Source organism: Dicentrarchus labrax, unplaced genomic scaffold (genome assembly GCF_905237075.1).
Source record: "Dicentrarchus labrax unplaced genomic scaffold, dlabrax2021, whole genome shotgun sequence".
In the NCBI taxonomy this organism is placed as follows: domain Eukaryota; kingdom Metazoa; phylum Chordata; class Actinopteri; family Moronidae; genus Dicentrarchus; species Dicentrarchus labrax.
In genome coordinates, this window is record NW_026136704.1 from 26,573,055 (window position 1) to 26,591,313 (window position 18,259).

At 40.9% G+C, this 18,259-nt stretch overlaps 1 protein-coding gene across 1 annotated transcript in view; it reads left to right on the top strand.

Annotated features, from left to right (window-relative positions):
- frem2b (FRAS1 related extracellular matrix 2b) overlaps window positions 1-18,259 on the top strand; it is a 52,929-nt gene that overhangs the window by 27,679 nt on the left and 6,991 nt on the right. Inside the window, exons 4-16 of the mRNA XM_051397163.1 lie at window positions 171-401; window positions 2,707-2,832; window positions 3,690-3,941; window positions 11,924-12,073; window positions 12,978-13,187; window positions 13,303-13,500; window positions 13,609-13,773; window positions 14,103-14,285; window positions 14,364-14,494; window positions 14,604-14,759; window positions 15,017-15,320; window positions 15,533-15,664; window positions 15,902-16,233. Coding sequence (XP_051253123.1) covers window positions 171-401; window positions 2,707-2,832; window positions 3,690-3,941; window positions 11,924-12,073; window positions 12,978-13,187; window positions 13,303-13,500; window positions 13,609-13,773; window positions 14,103-14,285; window positions 14,364-14,494; window positions 14,604-14,759; window positions 15,017-15,320; window positions 15,533-15,664; window positions 15,902-16,233 — 2,570 coding nt within the window. The remainder of the gene's footprint in view (window positions 1-170; window positions 402-2,706; window positions 2,833-3,689; window positions 3,942-11,923; window positions 12,074-12,977; window positions 13,188-13,302; window positions 13,501-13,608; window positions 13,774-14,102; window positions 14,286-14,363; window positions 14,495-14,603; window positions 14,760-15,016; window positions 15,321-15,532; window positions 15,665-15,901; window positions 16,234-18,259) is intronic.

Below are 18,259 nucleotides of genomic sequence, written 5' to 3' on the forward strand. Positions count from 1 at the left end.
AAATGTTTTTATTAAAAGGTAGTTATGAAATATGTATATTAAAGATTGTTGGTACCAAAACTGGAATAAGGTGATTCACTTCCTGATTGCCTGATATATGGTGTATACACATGTTTATCAGATGTTACCTGATTATAATAATAACCCTTTTTTCCCGTGTCCTTCTTAAGGTATTGGCACAAAGGATGGCACTGCAGAAAAGGACAAAGATTTCCGGGGGAAAGCTCAGAAACAGGTGCAGTTTAACCCGGGCCAGACCACAGCCACCTGGAAGGTCCGGATCCTGACAGATAGCAAGTATGAAGTGTCAGAGACCTTCCAGATTGTTCTATCTGAGCCGGTGATGGCAGCCCTTGAATTCCCAGACTTGGCTACTGTGGAGATCCTGGATCCTGATGATGGTCAGTAATGATTTCACATTCAGGGATTTGATCTTAAATAAAATGTTTACAATAAATGATCTTGCTAAAAAGATGCCCTAGGTTTTAGTGAGATAAAACAAGTTCCTTCTTAAAAAGTATAATCCATAACAAATATTAGTAATTAAAGATTATTTTTTTTGCATTTTGGGTTTCTAATGCAAAACCCTCAGGTCTTATAAGTAGAGCTGCAATGGAGTTTGATGTCTGAACATTTTCCAGCTATGTGAAATATCACTGAGCGTTTGATATCCCAAAAAAAAAAGAAGAAAGACAAACATTTGCAGGTGTTCAACAGTCCTACAGAAAGCAATCCATTGTAAAAGGGACAAAAATGTCAGTCATATTCCTCAGTGGATTATGCCTCAATGACACCCATGACAAACTGGTTGGCTACTGGTTGAGTGCAAGCAATAAATAACAGAGCATGTGCTTTTTCTGTGGGCTAGAACATGAAAAATCTATAAAGACAGAGAAAGAAGGCAATTAATTTTTAGGGGAAGTAGGTAAACTAAAATGAATAGCAAGTCACTGAAGTAGGCTACATTTCACGCAATGCACAAAATTTTACGATTGGTTTAAATACCTAAAGGTGGATATTTTTGTAGCAGCAGAGATATCAGTTTAGGTCTAGTAATCCATTAGCCCTCACCTCATCTGTATTCATGTTCTGAGGAAATGTTTCTGTCTATCTGCATAATATTTTAAATACAAAATGAATTCATGTGAAGACTGAAAGAGAGAAACAACAACAACATCTTGAATCCAACTTGATTATGAAAATAGCCACATAATGACTAAAAAGCAAACAGCATTTATGTGCTGTATTAGTATTACTTTCCACAAGTGTAGATAAACGGTCAAAAGGATATGGCGATTACCACACTGACCTCCCTTGCATGTGAAATGAGTGCTACAGGAACAGATGAACAGTGTTACTGAAACAGCTTGACTGTGATAGAGCTGAGATAGAGAACTGTATAATATAAATATGGATAATGTTTCTCCTCATCCCATAGGGCTTCATTGTGTTAAAGGAAGAATTTGCTGTCAATAATTTATGCTAATTAACATGTTTAGTTGGAGTTTTGTTTCACAGAACATCAGTCTCTGGAGGGCAATCAACAAAACTAGCAGCTATCTCTCTGCAATATTTAAAATTCTATTTTTGTTTCCTTGTGCTTTAAACAGACATTGTCTTCCTACAGCCATATGTCTATTATCATATCATTATACTGTTTGTGCTTTCAGACGTTTTAATGTATTTTGGCTCTCAAGGTCAAATAAACTTTGAAGGCTTATAAAAAAAATTTTTTTTTGTTTCTTCTCACTGAGAGCAGAAATTAGAATAGCCCAAGGGCCGCCACCATGAAAATGTGAAAAATAACTTCTCTTTTACTGCAGACAGACCAAAGTGGCTTAGTCTGGAAACAGCTGAGTGTTAGAAACAAGAGGTGAAGAGTGGCCACATTATTCCTTGCAATTGTTTGCATGGTCCTCAGGATGGGAAAGGAAAGGTCAAGTTCTGTTGACACCTTGTTAATGTGTGTGACCGTGATGCTCACTGAGGAGGATACAAAGCTTCTGTCTGTGAATTTCATGGCTGAAATGTTGCAAGCTCATTACTTTCCTTATTGTCGTAGGAGCAAGACAAAGACATGGAGAGCTGCCAGTAAAACTGAAAAAAACAAGTTGTTTAACGTGCCTCTGCTTGCAAATATAATTAACACACCTTTTGGGTTCTAGACTTCTGAAAAGAAACCACATGTGTGAGGCATTGATTTGTACACATTGTTTTTAATAGGATTATTTTGTCCTAAAGATAACATTTTCCACATCCAGTCTGTATCACCTACTAGGTCAAAAATTCTGTTATTCTGTGTATCAGCCAACTCCAGGTTGGAATATTTGCTGCAGATGAATAAACAGTTGATGTTGGATTTTGATTAAACTTGATGGTAACACCATCAGTGGAGGTGTAATGAGAACTGTCATTGGTCCCAGTGTGTAAGCTGTAAGCCTGTGTATTAGAGGTTTTTGATGCAAATAACATATGTCACAATATGATTTGATGTTGTAAGCTTTTCCCTTTTCTTTATCTTCGATCATTCAGTTCAATTCACTCAATTTATCACATTCAGTTTGCCAGAGAACGGATCATACACAAGCAATTTCCTCAAACCAAAAGACAGATAAGATTTAACATAAAGTTATTCAACTCAAACAATATTAACGCACTGTGACAAAGTAAGGAACTAATATGTTGATGTTTGACTTTTGTATACAGAGTCAACAGTGTTCATACCCTCAGCTGTATACAACATAGAGGAGGATATTGGTGAGCTGCTCATCCCAGTGCACAGGAGTGGAGATGTCAGTCAGGAGCTCATGGTCATCTGCTACACCCAGCAAGGTAACAGCAAAACTACGTGTTGAAAGTGGTAAACTTTGTGTATTTTTTATATATGAGAATTAAAGGGAGCAACAATTCTTGAGTGAACATTGTTTTTTAATTGTTAGTCTTGTCCCCCTCAACCTCAGCTCGCCCCCATACTTGTAACTCATCTTGATCACCTCTCTTCCTTGAAATTAGATCTAGACTGAGTACTGAATTACTAGAACAGGCAAATGCTAAAGCTGCTGTGTGATGAAGTAGTGGATGGTGAAGGTTGACATATTGATAATAACTCTGGAGCACTAATAACTTTTGCACCAGTTTTGACATTGCAACAGTTCCACCCTTGCACATAAAATGTGGGTTTAAAGTGACAGTTAATCAATGTACCAAAGAAAAAAGAAATCCACAAGCTGGTCGCCCTTTCATCATTGTCTTGATGGCAGCTGTTCGATTGTCACATGATGTAACCTTTAAAAATGGAAGAGGAAGTCCAAAAAAATGAGCAGATGAAGATCCACATTAGATCAAAATGTTTCTGTAAATGGTAAAATGCAGTGACGAGGGAAGTTTTCTCTTTTCTGTTAAAGCAGGCTTGCTGGAAATTTGAGAAATAGCTTAGATTGTTCTGCACTAGTTTTGATGTGTTTATATACATTATACAAAAATGAATAACTGGGTTAGAAAATAGTTTTTTAGGCATATCCTATACTAAGGTTGTATTTCAGTGATGCATATTAACATTGTTCATGAAAAAACAATTTCAGTGAAAAGGAAAATCATATTTATGTATTGATTTTTATGTGAAAAAAGTATTGTTGCAGAGTTTGGATCGTTAACTTCTCTTTCTGTAATTCTTTTTTCTGCCCACTCAGTTTCGGCCACAGGCACTGTCCCCACCACAGTGCTGTCCTACTCTGATTACATCTCCAGGCCTGAGGGCCATCACAGCATCCTGCGATTCGACAAGGGAGAAGTGGAGAAATCCTGTCGGGTTGTGATCATTGATGACTCTCTGTATGAAGACGAGGAAAGCTTCAATGTCACCCTCAGCATGCCCATGGGAGGCCGTCTGGGCTCAGAGTTCCCCACAGCCAGAATCACAATCATTCCTGATATGGAAGATGGTAAGATGACATTTCCCCCATTTGTAAGTGCAAAACGGAATGCAGTAATCTGTGCAGATACAAGAAATCAAAGGACTTTAATTATTGAATCCCTTTGTGGCATTTAGAGACACGTTTTTCTGTGCTTTCTCCTTTCACCTTTAAAGGTTTTTCAATTCTGAATATAGCCCCAAGAGAAGCAGCATGAATCTGTTACTTGGCTAGAAGGGCTTTTATCTGATTTAGTTTGAGATGTTACTATATTTGTGCAATCTCTTATTTTATATATCTAATGGATAAGCACTTTTGACAATAGTTGAAAATTGGTTTTGAAAACATTTTGTAAACGAAATAGTCTTTGCTGCATAAATTGATCCAAAAAGAGACACACAGGCAGGTAGGCAGACAGACAGCAAACATGTTGCTGTGCTTGTGAAATGTGTGTTTGAATTTTTTTTCAGTTTGTGCTTGTCTGACAATGTCTCAGAGATAAAGCGTTTGAGTGTGCGAGCCTCCTTCCTGGAGGCGAAGCCTTTATCTCATATCTGCAGGCTCAGACTAGAGGGCTGATAGTCTCCCATATCTTCCTGACGCCTCTTTGTTCGCTAACACCTGAAGGCCATTCCTCAGTTTCCTATCACTCTGACGATCTCCGGAAGCACTGCTGTGAAGTCAAGGCTCTGTGATTGCAGGCAGGCAACACTGCAGCTGAAAAACCCGGCATGATTGCGGAACCATCTTTTTTTCTTTGAATCAAAACCCATTTGAAGGGAGATAATTGGGGTGATGACGCAATATTCAATTCAGCATTCTATCTAATTGCTTGGTTTAAATAGAAAGAAAATCATGACCATTGGGAAATTTTTATTTTTTTGTAAGTAATTGAAGTAAGTTAGCTTCATTGAGAATTTTTCTCCAACTGCTTAAACTACTTAAAATTAAAGTTTTCCTGTTGTAGAAGACCCCACCATTGCATGGTATTGTACATGACTCTGAAAACCTACACACCAACACAAAACAGTGTGTTAGTTTTTGGTCTGGACTGACCGGTGTCCTTGGTTACATATGAAGAATGTTCAGTCTGCTGTTGGCACATTTCCTGCTGTAATAACATTAATTAATGAGAACCACCAGTGCCTTAGCAACACAGAAATATGCAGTCCTTTATTTCCCCTTCCAAGCTTTATATATTTAGACATCTAGTATTTTTTAGATCATGGCCAAATCAGTGCTAAGGATGTGAACCATCTGTCCATGAACCCGTAGTGAAGAGGTCTTGTCTTCGAGCTCCTGCAGCAGCAGTTTTAAAACTGTGTAACAGGTTATTCTCCCCCTCTATTCCCCATGGGACTCAAGGCAGACACACTTCAAGTGGATTTGTTTGACCTGCTTGAGGAGGGAGGAGGTTACGTGGTTTGAATGTTTTCTAACTGTAGCAGTGTCCGATGTAACCTGAGAGTGAGAACAGGGCCTTTTGACCTCTGCTGCTCCTGGGTATTGACTCCAGACTGCCAAGACAGCTGCTGAGACACACAAGTTTTTAATAGGATGTACAATAGTTGGTCCTCATGGCATTCACAAAATAGTGTTTTACCACTGCAGCCATTACATTTCCAAACAGTGTCACAGTCTTTATGGATGGCTCTGATAAACAGTGCAAGTCATGCATGTCTTTACAACTGCCAGAGGGCTCATTGATTGGAGACTTTATTGACTTACTATAACTGTCTGTCTCGTCACATATGGCTGCTTGCCATTTATATTTAGGATGAGGCTCAATGATTTTTAAGAAACTGACAAATAATACATATACAGAACATAGATTTTAGGAAGTACTACAATAAGATAAGTCAATTTGAAGTTTGCTTTGAGGGATCTCAGAGGAACAAAGGAAAAGGGTTAATGGTTTAAGAAACTACTCCTTTAGTGGAGTACAATTTTCTGTTCCTGATAAACAGCATGTTCATATTTATGCATTACTGCTTTTTAGTTGTGGAAGGCAAACTCTATTTTATGATTGCCCCTGGTTTATAGAGGGGCAGCCAGTGTGCTGTCTTATCACAGCTGTTATAAACAATGACTTGCCTGAGTAATCCAATTTTTGTAGCTCGAAAAGTCAATTTATTATAAAATATCCTGAGAAATATTTTTACTCTACAGATTTGAGACTTCCTGGCATGCCTTTCTCTTCATTAGAGGTCCTGTATTTTCACTCAAAAACAGGAGAAAAGAAGGCTCAGTGCATTATAGGATTAACTTGACTCAGACTGACAACCAGCATTAACAGTCTGTACTTAGGTTTGTTCCTGCTTTATCTGTAATCATGTTTTCTTTTGCCTCTGGCTTTGTCGTGGTGGCTGAATGACAATCAGATTTCTCCTTTTGCATATCAGTTGACAGAAAGTACCAAACTCACAAGGTTGCCCCATACAGCTTCATTGTTAGGGCCAGACTACAGCCTCCTTTTGTGGAAACATCCTTTGTGTGCATTTTATTGATTTTCTCAAATCATGATTACTCTTACTCGTGTCAAGACTTTCAGTGTGACATGGAGAGAAACAGTGCCTGGAGCTATTGTCCGACAACTTGACTTCTTATTATAATGACACAAGTACCTGACATCAGATCCACTGCCTGCTCACACACATGCACATTCACATGCACATGCACACACAGTACGTGTAAAGTTGGTGCAGCAACACCTCCAAAGTATAATTTGGATTAGGTGCTGGGGGTGTTTAGGTTGCCAGCATCCACTGAATAAATGGAACGTGAAGAGTGAGGAGAAATAAGGTGGTGACAAATCTTCATATCTCCCTGAAGGAGGTGATAATGAAATGGCTTGAGCACTGATGAGAAAAACAAGCAGAACAAGACCAGTTTCCTTTCTGAAAGAGTACAAAGGCAGAAGGTTCAGCTATCCTTGCTTGATCTTAAATATAAGCACATAATCCAGGTACCCTTACTAACTCCACTCCAGTCTTAAGGAAGGGAGGCAAATGGGGGCATCACATCCTTCTTTGTCATCCCTCTTATAGCAATGACTGTCCAGTGGGTGTTGTACATGGGAGGAAGGAGTTGGTGCCGAGCACCTGTCCCTGCCTGTGAGAGGTCTATGCTAGGGCTCCCCAGGAGGGCTTTCAGCAGCTTCACTGAGTTGTGGGCTCACATAGTTCTTAGAAACACACACTACTGATATCAGCAAAAAATACATGTCAGCAATATGTCTTCATTTCAAGCCAGCAAACCAGAGTAGCACAATATGATGAAATTAGAAGCCACAGGGCACCAATGTATGCACTCTCTGCTCTGTGCAAATACACAGTCTTGGCCACCTACGAAGGTGAAAAGACGTGCATGAAACCACACAAGCGCAGGAGGAGCTAGAGCTATTGCCTGCCAAGGTTCTGACGCTAATCTGACAATTTATGGGGATCTAAACTGAGAATGTTTGTAGCTTTTACATACCTAAATGAGTTTATGTTTACTGCACTAATAACCAGTTTTGTAGACCTGTGCCATGGAAATGAAGGCATGGAAAAGAAGGCATGTTTTCTTTCCAACCAAAACATTAATTTCACTAATTAGCACACCTTCACCCGCGGGGAGGCAGTGATTCAAATCTGTTTTGTTTAGAGCAAAAACCATCAGACTTCTACATGGAACATGGTGGATATTTCTGCCTCAGAATGAACTGTCAGACAGAAAGTAACTAAAACTCAGACAATCCCACTGGGCGGTCTCTAGACTTTTCCCATTTTACATATTTGGGTCTAAAGAAAATGAATTCAGAGATCTTAGAATTGTTTAGTAATAAACTTAGTACATATACTAAAATGTTTCCACAAAATGTTTCAATCAAGAATTGGAAATGTCCATTTATTTATAACTTCCAGCAATAATCTAATATAAGCCAAGATATTCGTAATTTCATGGTATATATTGCTATATTGATATTGCCTAACAAGATGCAATACTAGATTGTGAATGCAAGGGATGAAACAAGTTGTTAATAGCATGTCGCCTGAGGGCATAAAGGTAGTGTAATGTTACAATATTTGCCCACAATAGACATCCATGCAGAATCGGTCCCGAGCAGCTGTGCTAGCCTGTCCACACCCCCCAGCAACCACAATTGTTAGTCTGCACGGGTGCAAAGGTGGTGAAGGATCATTGTCTGCCTGCTGCACTTTCGATCCCTGCTGGTTGTTCAGGTTGTCTGTTCAGCAGGGAAGCATCTGGGAGGGATAGAGTGAACCCTTGCATGTTAACAGTCTCTGAACCCAACTCTGGAAACCAAGGTGCAAATAATCACCAAGCTCTTGTCTATCAAACAAGGTTAGATTACCAAGGGGGCAAATCCCAGGACCTGGTGGATGGTAATTTAATCAATAATAAAACTTTTTTTTTAAATATTCACCACTACACCATAAGGGTGTTTTTTCCAGTAGGAATAACACATACATTGCAAAGTGGGAGGAATGGGTTTTCAAAGGTGCCAAGCATTTAGCTCTGGGCCCCCTATACCAGGATAATGCAGTCATCCTATTAGAGGAGTCTCAATCCAATGGAGATGTAGATAATCCCACAAACAACTAAACTGGAGAGGACAAAGAGGAAGAAAAACTCCCTTTAAAAACAAACAACAAAGAGGAATCAATTAAAAAGATAAACAGAAGCCAAAAAATCCAAATAACAAGTAAGCGCAGGACAACAATTACAACAAGGACTAGCAAACAGAATCTAAATGACAGTAGAACACAACTCTGAAGGAGACAGTGAACAAGAGGAGGTACACATTGACGAGGTCAAAAAAACATAAAAGGGCCTTTGGTAATTAGGGGGACACAGTGTGTGCATGTGTGCAAAAAACAGTAGCTGATTGTTGTTTTATATTGCTAATAAAGAGATCTAAACACACAGCCTAATAGCCTTTCACGCTTTTGTTTCTGTCTTCTCATCACCACAAACTCACACTGAAGCCTCAAACTAATGCACAAATATGGAGCAGCTACTGAAAATTACTTTAATAACTTTGATAATTACAGTCACTTTTTTAAACCAGGGACATGGTATGTCCTTTTTTTCTACATGGAGGTAAATCTACAGACAACTTGGTATGTAAGATTATAAAGTTTACAAGCTGTCCAGGCATTCATGGACAGCTGCTATCCTCAGAATACTTGCTATTTTCCCAGCGGCAGACCATCTGTACATAAACGGCCACATCCTTACAGTTTCCACTCTGGCGTTTGGCTGCGATGGGTTGGAGAAACTTGTCCTTTCTTGCAGAGGTAATTGCTGTTTGATATTGACTGCGTCCGGGAAAATGTTTTGGTGGCTGGGGCTGTAAGACATGAGAATGCTTGTACGGCAGGACTTGACTCGCGTATTTACAGTCTTGTGTCAGTTGCCTGTAAATTTCGCTCTGGTTCTGGAGGTATGATTATGAGCTGTTTTAAAGATGGGCGTGTCCCGTGCGTGTGCATTATATCCTGGATGGGGATGAATCGAGGGGGGAACCCACAAACCCTGTCATTATGTCTCACCTGGATTCCCATTCATTCTGATGTTAACAGATGTCCAAAGCACTTAAGTTGCTTGACTTTAATCAACAGCCTTAAGACACTTTATCCAGTGTTATCCAGAGTCTTCTTTAAAAGTTCTGGTGTTTCTCACAGTCGTCAATGGTTAAAGTTGTAGATTATTCTGTATTGAATATGCGTCTGCTTTTGTATGCATTTGCTGCTGGATAGAGATTTGTCAAGCACACAGTGGGCAGAGGAGCATTTTCTAGGGCTCAATTGAATCTCACCATTAGAGAAGCCACTTAGCGCTGTGGGAATGTCATGCAAAGTTCAAGTGAGATCAAGCAGTCAGTGGGAGTGTAACAGTCCCTTTAGGGATTCCTGTGTCTCTCCTTGTGCCTCTTATTTCATTTTATGTTCACACATATGCAAGATTAAAGATATTTCCTTTGTTTGGCTTTGTTATTCAGGTATATTGCATAATAAATTCATCGCCATGACGACTATACGTAAGGTGGTTTCATTTCTGATTCATGTTTTGTATTTTTAGTTTCTATGAAGGAAACTGACTTGTTGACTGACAATAATAAAATCTAGGCTTATAAATCAGTTAAATTACTTGTTTTTTGATTAAATGAAAGAGTATGCACCTTACATAATTGTACATAATAGATAGATCTAAATCTGGATCATCTCCAGTTACATCCAGGTAACCTTATATGTGCTATGTGGTGTAGGAGGCTGTTGCTGGCTGGGCTGATGGAGTCCAGGAGCCAGTGGTTTACCTTTCAGTTAATGGGCCGTAGCTCTTTGAAGCTCACTGTTTGTCTGCTTCACAAACCTTATCTGATTACTGGACTAGTACAACAGGGCCCGAGTTCCTGGCTGCCAACCTCAGGCTAGTAGATCTTATTACTCCTCCTGTTGGGGACCCAGTGGAGGCAGCCAAAACCATCTTTGTTTGGTTTCTCTGTGGGGAGAAATTCTGGCAGCTGCAAGCCTCTTGATGCAGCACTCATTGTCCTGGCTGTGCTCTCAGGACAGATTAAAGCATAAAAGTTTTCTGTCCTTTGCTTGCTCTTAGGAGAAATATTATTTTAGCCACAAAAGTGGCTCCTCTGAGAACCACAAATCCCAAGGCTTTGCCTGAAAAGATTATTTCCCTTTTAGAACTTGTCCTATCTTGTCAATATAGAGCTGTTACTGCCAAAGCAGACTGCATCAAAATATGCAATTTCTTCTGAGACTCAGATTACTGGAAAGAATAATGATATACTGCAAAATAATAAACCCTTTTTTTCTGATCAGTAATTGTGCCTGGCAGCACTGTTGACTGACATTTAATCTAATTTTTCTCTGCTCTCCCTGTATTTTGGTTTCATTAGATAATATAATCATCACAGAATTACAACAGTATGGATTTGTTTTTGTTCAGTGTTGCTTTATCACTCAGTTCCACATCCCCACTCTCTTTCTTGCCTCATACTGTGTGATGAGAAACAGCTAAGTACCATTTTGTAGGTGCGGAGTTCCATTGTCATGGAAACCACAACTCTGCCCATGGCCATTGCCATTGACTTAATTTATTTATTATTTGGTCACAGTTGCTCTCAAAATCACATGGTCTTTACTGCTCGGGAGTGGCTTGTTCCCATTAGTCATCCTAACAATGATGTATGTGATCAATTATAAGAATGTGTGCATTTTGTAAGTAAAATGCTTCTTTGGATTGGTTTCAGCTTTTGGCTGCTCAGGTTATTTCTGTATTGCTCTAAAGGGCTATGACAGACTCCCTGCAGTTTAAACCCATAAATAGTCTCTTTGTGATGTTAGTTCTTACAGTATGCCACTGGCTGACTGCACCCCCCAAAGGGAATGTATACAGAGGTCCAGGCCCTTAAGCCATTGTTTCACAAGCAGCAAGACATGTTGTGCAGTTTGAGAGAAAACAGGTCCTGAAAGGGTTAAATAGAATAATAGTGGGTGAGTTTGGCTGCAGTGGAATCTCAGCTCATAGAAACACTAATTGCAGTCAGGCAGGCCTGGGCTGGCACATCAAGCTCTACATCCCCCAGACCTCCTGTCAGGCCTCCTGTCTGCCTCTCAGACCCATCACTATCAAAGTGAGCTCCACCACCAGGCTCATCCTGAACAAAACCAGGTTGCTTTTTGTCTTTTAATACTTGTTGCAGATGTAAAAATCCCCCCAAAACATCATTCCAGGAAGTTAGAAAGTGTTGTTTAAGGGCTACAATTACAGTGTTGACTACCTGTTACCTGTTCGATGGAAAGATTCCCTCAATTCCTCCTGTAATCAGAGGTAATCTTACAGAGCATGCTAGCTATTACAGATTCAACTCCGCAATTACAACAGCAATACAAGTATCCTGTTGTGAGACAGCCAAAAGATGATTATGGAATGCATCCTGTGCTTTTCCTCATCTCCTTCACTCCTTCCTCTGTTGTTCTTTCCAGCTCCCATCTTCTACTTTGGCAACATAGACTACCACGTGGATGAGAGTGATGGCTTCGTGGAGGTGCAGGTGTGGAGGACAGGGACTGATCTTTCCAAAGCAGGAACCGTCACAGTGCGCTCCAGAAAGACAGATCCTGTCTCAGCTGAGGGTATGTGCACCTGCAAGGCGCCTTTCTCTGACAGCTTTAGCTAGTTAGTGCTTAGAGAAATGTAAACTACAGAAAACAATAGACTTAAGTCGTCACCCTGTCACTCTTTGTTTTCCTGAGCTCAAGAGTCCAAGGAGATGTTAATGCTGAAAATGTTGGGTGGATGACCTGGGGAATGTAAACATTGTTTTAGGTTAGGGGGAGAGAAGTCAGGGCTCTTCTGCTGGGCCATTGCCTTGTAGGCATCGGAAATACACAGTGTTAATGGTGGCTTGAGTGAGGACAGAGCTTTAGGAATGCTTACTGATTGTTCTGCACATTGGTAAGCGCTTTGGACTCTAAGACTGTTTGCTATCTCCTCAAGCCACCCCTACAGCCTCTATTATGTCCTGACCCCAGGCATTCTTCTCCTCCTTGTACAGATTCTTAACATCTCTGCTCTTGCCTGCATTATAGCTGTAAAAATAACTAGCATCTAATCATATGCAGCATGGTAGAAATGCAAGCCCACACTTACGCACATAACTGGGTCATAAGTACATGAGAAAAGCCTGCGGGCAAAGGGTGAGCTCTCAATACCCAGACTCTTCAAAGAATGGCAAATGAATAACCTGTTTGCGCTTGGGGAGATATCCAGTTTCTTGCAGCTCTCCTTTAATCACGCAACAAATTCCAAGTGTTCATTGCCATCGACCATGAGATAGAAGGCGTCATTTTGTCAGCACACAAGCTATATTCTTTCATCTTGCGTGCTGCCTGACATTCTCAAATGAATTATGAAGTAACATGAGAACTACTGTCGACATAAGATCAAGTACTGTAGTCTGTTTGTGCTATATCTACTATATCCCATAAGCACTTTGTTCTATGAAACATAGCTGACCTATATTGTGTTGTGGAGCAGCTGGTGTGGATTACGTGGGGATCAGCCGGAATCTGGACTTTGCACCAGGGGTCACCATGCAGACGTTTCGTGTAACCATCCTGGATGACCTGGGCCAACCGGTGCTGGAGGGGCCAGAGAAGTTTGAACTAGTACTTCGGATGCCCATGAATGGGATCCTCGGGGAGCCTAGCAAGGCTACCATTCTCATCAATGACTCTGTTTCAGACTGTGAGTAAAGATCTTGTTTGTAACCAAAAATTTAATTTTAACAGTTGCACTTAATGATTTGTGATGTTTCTACTGTATTTGTGTTGATTTAAGGGTTTTAATTATGTTGTTTCAGTGCCAAAGGTGCAGTTCCACGATGCTGTGTATGTGGGCAATGAGAACTCAGGACAGATCTCAGCTACTGTATATCGTAGTGGTGATATCAGCTACAAGTCCACAGTACGCTGTTACAGCAGGCAGGGGACAGCCCAGGTCATGATGGACTTCAATGAGAGGCCCAACACAGATGCTTCCATCATCACCTTCTTACCAGGTGGTGTAGTAAAACCTAGCGCACACACATTTGCATGTTGTGTTCTCTTTACTTGTTAAGTTTAATTACAAGGATATTGCTCAATATTTTTTCCTTTTTTTTTTTCAGGAGAGCTTGAAAAGCCTTGTGTACTGGTACTTGTTGATGACACAGAATATGAGGAAGAGGAAGAGCTCCGTCTTGTGTTAGGAAGCCCCAAGAGTGAATCTCCATTTGGTGCATCTATTGGAGGGCAGAATGAAACACTCATCAAGATAAAAGACGATGCAGACAGTAAGAATGCCTTGGTTTCCTGTTACACGTTGTTGCTAACAATATTTGTGATTGAAAGTCACAATGTGCAGACTTTTTATATGATTATCTTTTATGTTATCCCAATGGGTAGATGATTTGAAATGTGTTTAGTCTGTGTGTTTCTTTCAGCTCATTCATTTTTTCAGTTTCCCCACATCTACCACAGTGTCTTTTGTGATATCATGATTGGGGCAACAAATAAAGAAAGTTGTACATACAGGGGCTTTATTTTTATTATATGTGGTATGCTGTAATGTTAAAGTTGTGGCTTACTAGCATAATTGAACTTATATGCCATGCTTTCACAGAGGCAATTATTAGATTTGGAGAGACCAAATTCAGTGTGAATGAGCCGAAGGAAAGTGGCCAAGTGTCAGTGGTGAAGATCCCAGTGCTGCGTGTTGGAGACACTTCCAAGGTCTCTGTTGTCCGAGTTCACACCAAGGACGGATCTGCTACCTCTGGGGAAGACTACCATCCCATATCTGAGGGTAAGTCTTGTTTTTATTAGGACTGCATTTATTTGAAATTGGCTAGAAAACTGTTTCAAATTTCTTCTCTCTTGGCAGAAATTGTGTTCAAGGAGGGCGACAAAGAGCACTATGTGGAGGTGGAGATTTTATATGATAGTGTCAGAGAAATGAGGGAGGCGTTCACTGTGCACCTGAAGCCTGATGAGAACATGGTGGCAGAGACAAAGGTGAAAATCAAGCCAAATTTGCATAACTACGACACTATCACATTAGAATGAAGAAGCAATTTGTCTTCCATTAACATTGTCTTAATTGCCCTTGCTTGTCAATCAACAGATGAGCAAAGCCATAATCTATATAGAGGAGACCAACAGCATGGCGGATGTCACCTTCCCCTCGGTGCCTAGAGTGGTTTCTCTGTTGCATTACGATGACATCGACAGGACCAGGGACTCTCTCCCCGTGGCCGGATACCCTGTCATTTGTGTCACTGTATGTCCCATGTGATAGTCCAAAACATATTTTTCTGTCATTCACTCTGCTAATGATTCATTTAGCAAGACTTCAGTCAGTGCAGTTTTGAATTGGTAAATACTGTTAATGAGGTAGTATTTAGCAGATGTGCACACTTTGCCCAATTATCAGCTACCTCAAGGGCCCATCAGAAATATACAGAAATGACTTTGGCTGCTGCAGTGATTTTTGGGTGCTTTTTACTCACAAGCATTATTTATTTTCCTTTTCTTCAGGCCTGTAACCCAAAGTTCCCAGACTATGACAAAACAGGCTCCATCTGTGTAAGCGAGAACATCAACAACACCTTAACCCATTATCGATGGCTCGTTAGCGCCCCCACTGGCCCTGATGGCGTCACCAGCCCTATGAGGGAAGTTGACTTTGATACCTTCTTCACATCCTCCAAGCTCATCACTCTGGACTCAGTCTACTTCCAGGCTGGTTCCAGAGTCCAGTGTGCCGCAAGGAGTGTGAACTCTAACGGGGATGCAGGTCTGGAGCTCAGTAGCCCCATAGTGTCCATCAGCATGGACGAGGGTGAGTGCAGTTCATTCTCTAGCTTGAAGTGTTTAGTCTCGCTCATGGAAAGGGTTCAGCACGATAAGCAGCTGCTGGCTGCATTTAGCTCTCCCACCGCAGTACTTGCTGTCCTTGCTCTGACAGAAAACTGAAACATAAAAGGATTTTCTGTGGAGGATTTTTAGGGAAACAAAACGTTTGATGTTTGTTTGTTTGTGGCGTGGCTGCAGGAATGTGCCAGCCTCGTGTTGCAGGAACAGTGGGGGCTGAGCCCTTCTCTGCCAAGCTGCGGTACACAGGAACAGAAGACACAGACCACCCCAACCTCATCAAACTAACTGTCACCATGCCTCACATTGATGGTAAGAACAGCAGATTGAATGTTCAGAATGATTTTCATCAGTATCACTTAGAGGCAGGTTGTTGGTTTGAAACTCTTCTGGAGCTGAGTCTGAGAGTCTGAGAAATATTGGTTCAATATGTCACTCATCAACCACATTCTTTTAACAACAAACCACTTCAGTTTGTTTTTTCTGAATTGTTAATCCAACATTCCCATGTTTTCACTTTCTGACTGCTATGTGTGTATCCTCCCTAAGGTATGTTGCCTGTAGTGTCCACCCGGCCCCTGTCAAACTTTGAGCTCACGCTGAGCCCTGATGGTACCCGTGTCGGCAACCATCGCTGCTCCAATTTGTTGGACTACGCTGAGGTCAAGACTCGCTACAGCTTCCTTACTGAAGCCACCAAAAATCCAGAAGTGATCGGTGAGACGGCCCCTTACCAATACAGCAATTATCTGAGGGGAGCTAGTACACTACGATTCTACAGAAACCTCAACCTGGAGGCTTGTTTATGGGAATTCACCAGCTACTATGACATGTCTGAGCTGCTCAGTGACTGTGGAGGCACCATCGGGACTGATGGACAGGTAAGCAGCCCCACCTTTGAGCTTCAGCTCGCCTCTGACCCCTTTTTTCAGCTCTAGATATGAGGTGCAAGAAGTCCATTCAATAAGTCAGCAGACCCCCTTGAGGATAGGAATGTGGACTCGGAAGTTACTGGTCTGTTCTGTCCTATAACAAGTCTAGTCCATTATAATTTTAAACTACTCCTGGTTTTTCAATCCTAATTAATTATTTACAGACATATTAAATCCCTGCTTGCCTACTTGGTTTTCCTTTAAAAATCCTAAAGTAAATACTAGCCTGTAGAGAGGTCGTCCATCATTGTCTGGAGACACATGTTAACCTCTATAGTAATGACTAACCCGACACCCTGCTTCCTGCAATTCTACTTGTCAAAGTGGCATGTCAATAACCAGCAGCCTCATAAAAATCTCTATTCGTCTGTTACGCTGTGTGCACAATATGCTGTTTGCAGCAGCAGCTGTTACATGTGGAGCTGGAAGGAGGAGATCTTGCTTTCTCATACTTCACAGCCTTCAACATTTGCATTCACCTTGGAAACCTACTCTTAGTTGACTTGCAGTTAATTAAGGTAGAGTGTTGATAAAGAGTGGCTGGAAGAGTGCACAGTGCACAACATGGAGAAAACCTCCTCTACACTCCCTGTTATTAATTAAAGCCCTACAGCACTCACAAATGCATTTTGGCTCTGAAGGTATATAAGAGCGTATATTGGTTTGTTATTGTAATGGGAGTTTCTCATTTTACATGGCTTCAGGTTTTTTAATAACAAAGGCATCACCCAGGTGATAACAGCCTTTCTCAACAAGTGGAACTTTGTTGCCTGCAGCCACATGATTTAAATGTGAATGTGGCAGTAATAAACATGTCTTAACAAGTAAGAGGGCTGCTGCCGATAATATAAACTTTACCATGGCCAGTTGAGATCAGAAATTGACAATGTAGATATTTTACAGTAAATTGTGAGGATTAGTGACAACACAATCCAATTATGTATAAAAGAAGATATCAGCAAGGTATGAAAGAATTGAAGGATTTTGATCCTCTGACCAATTAGTTTGAAAATCCTTAAGAACACGCATCCAGCAATAAATATTCTATACTTGCTCCTATTGTCTTTCCATCAAATGTGTGTGTGTGTGTGTGTGTGTGTGGGGGGGGGGGTATATATTCAGCTCTTACACAGCTCTGTATGTAGATTTTGTTGCTATGGTTACTGTTGAAGAGAGCAAAAGATGGTATGTAGATGCACAGACTGAGGCGTCACAGGTTTATATTCAGGATCTGTAAGGCAGGATCAATGGAAAAAGAAAGTGCCTTTGTTTGCGGATGCCCTGTGACCCGAGTGCTACTCTAAGTGGGCAGGCTGGCTGAGCGGAGACAGCTCTGTGCAGGCCAGGGCCAGTGTCATGTCACAGTGTAGGGCTTAGTGCCCAGCTTAACACTACCCCAGGAATCTATTAAGGCCCAGCAGGTTGTGTCAGAAGGCCATTCTGCAAATCATTTGCCTGAGCTCTCAGCGCCCAGAGGCGTAGGCACGTCTCCACATGAACACAGAGCCAGTGTAGGCAGGTTCCGCTCACAGGTCAGAGGAAAGTGCAGATACCAGAGAGCACTCTCTCTGAGGACTTTCACCACTTGGAATCCTTCGACCATTTCAGGACAGTTCTTTTAGAAAAGGAGAGTTTGGAGCAATTTGATTATTATACTCTCAACCAGAGAGCAAATAAAAAATGCAGTACTTCATCTATAATTGAGTCCATGAACAGCAAGTACATTTAATCACACATATATAGAACATGAAGTGAACTTAATGATGCCTACTTGAAGTTAATATTGGAATGATGGAAAGTATGCTTTAAAGTGTGCATTAATACTACTATATATTCCTAATGAAGCCCTATTCAGAAGGGAACTTACTTTAGGCTATAATAGTAGAAAATTATTCGCCATCTCCAGAGGTATTGCACATGCACTTTGTTCAGCGGGTCTTGATGTTGTTGTCCTGATATCCTATAACATGTCTAA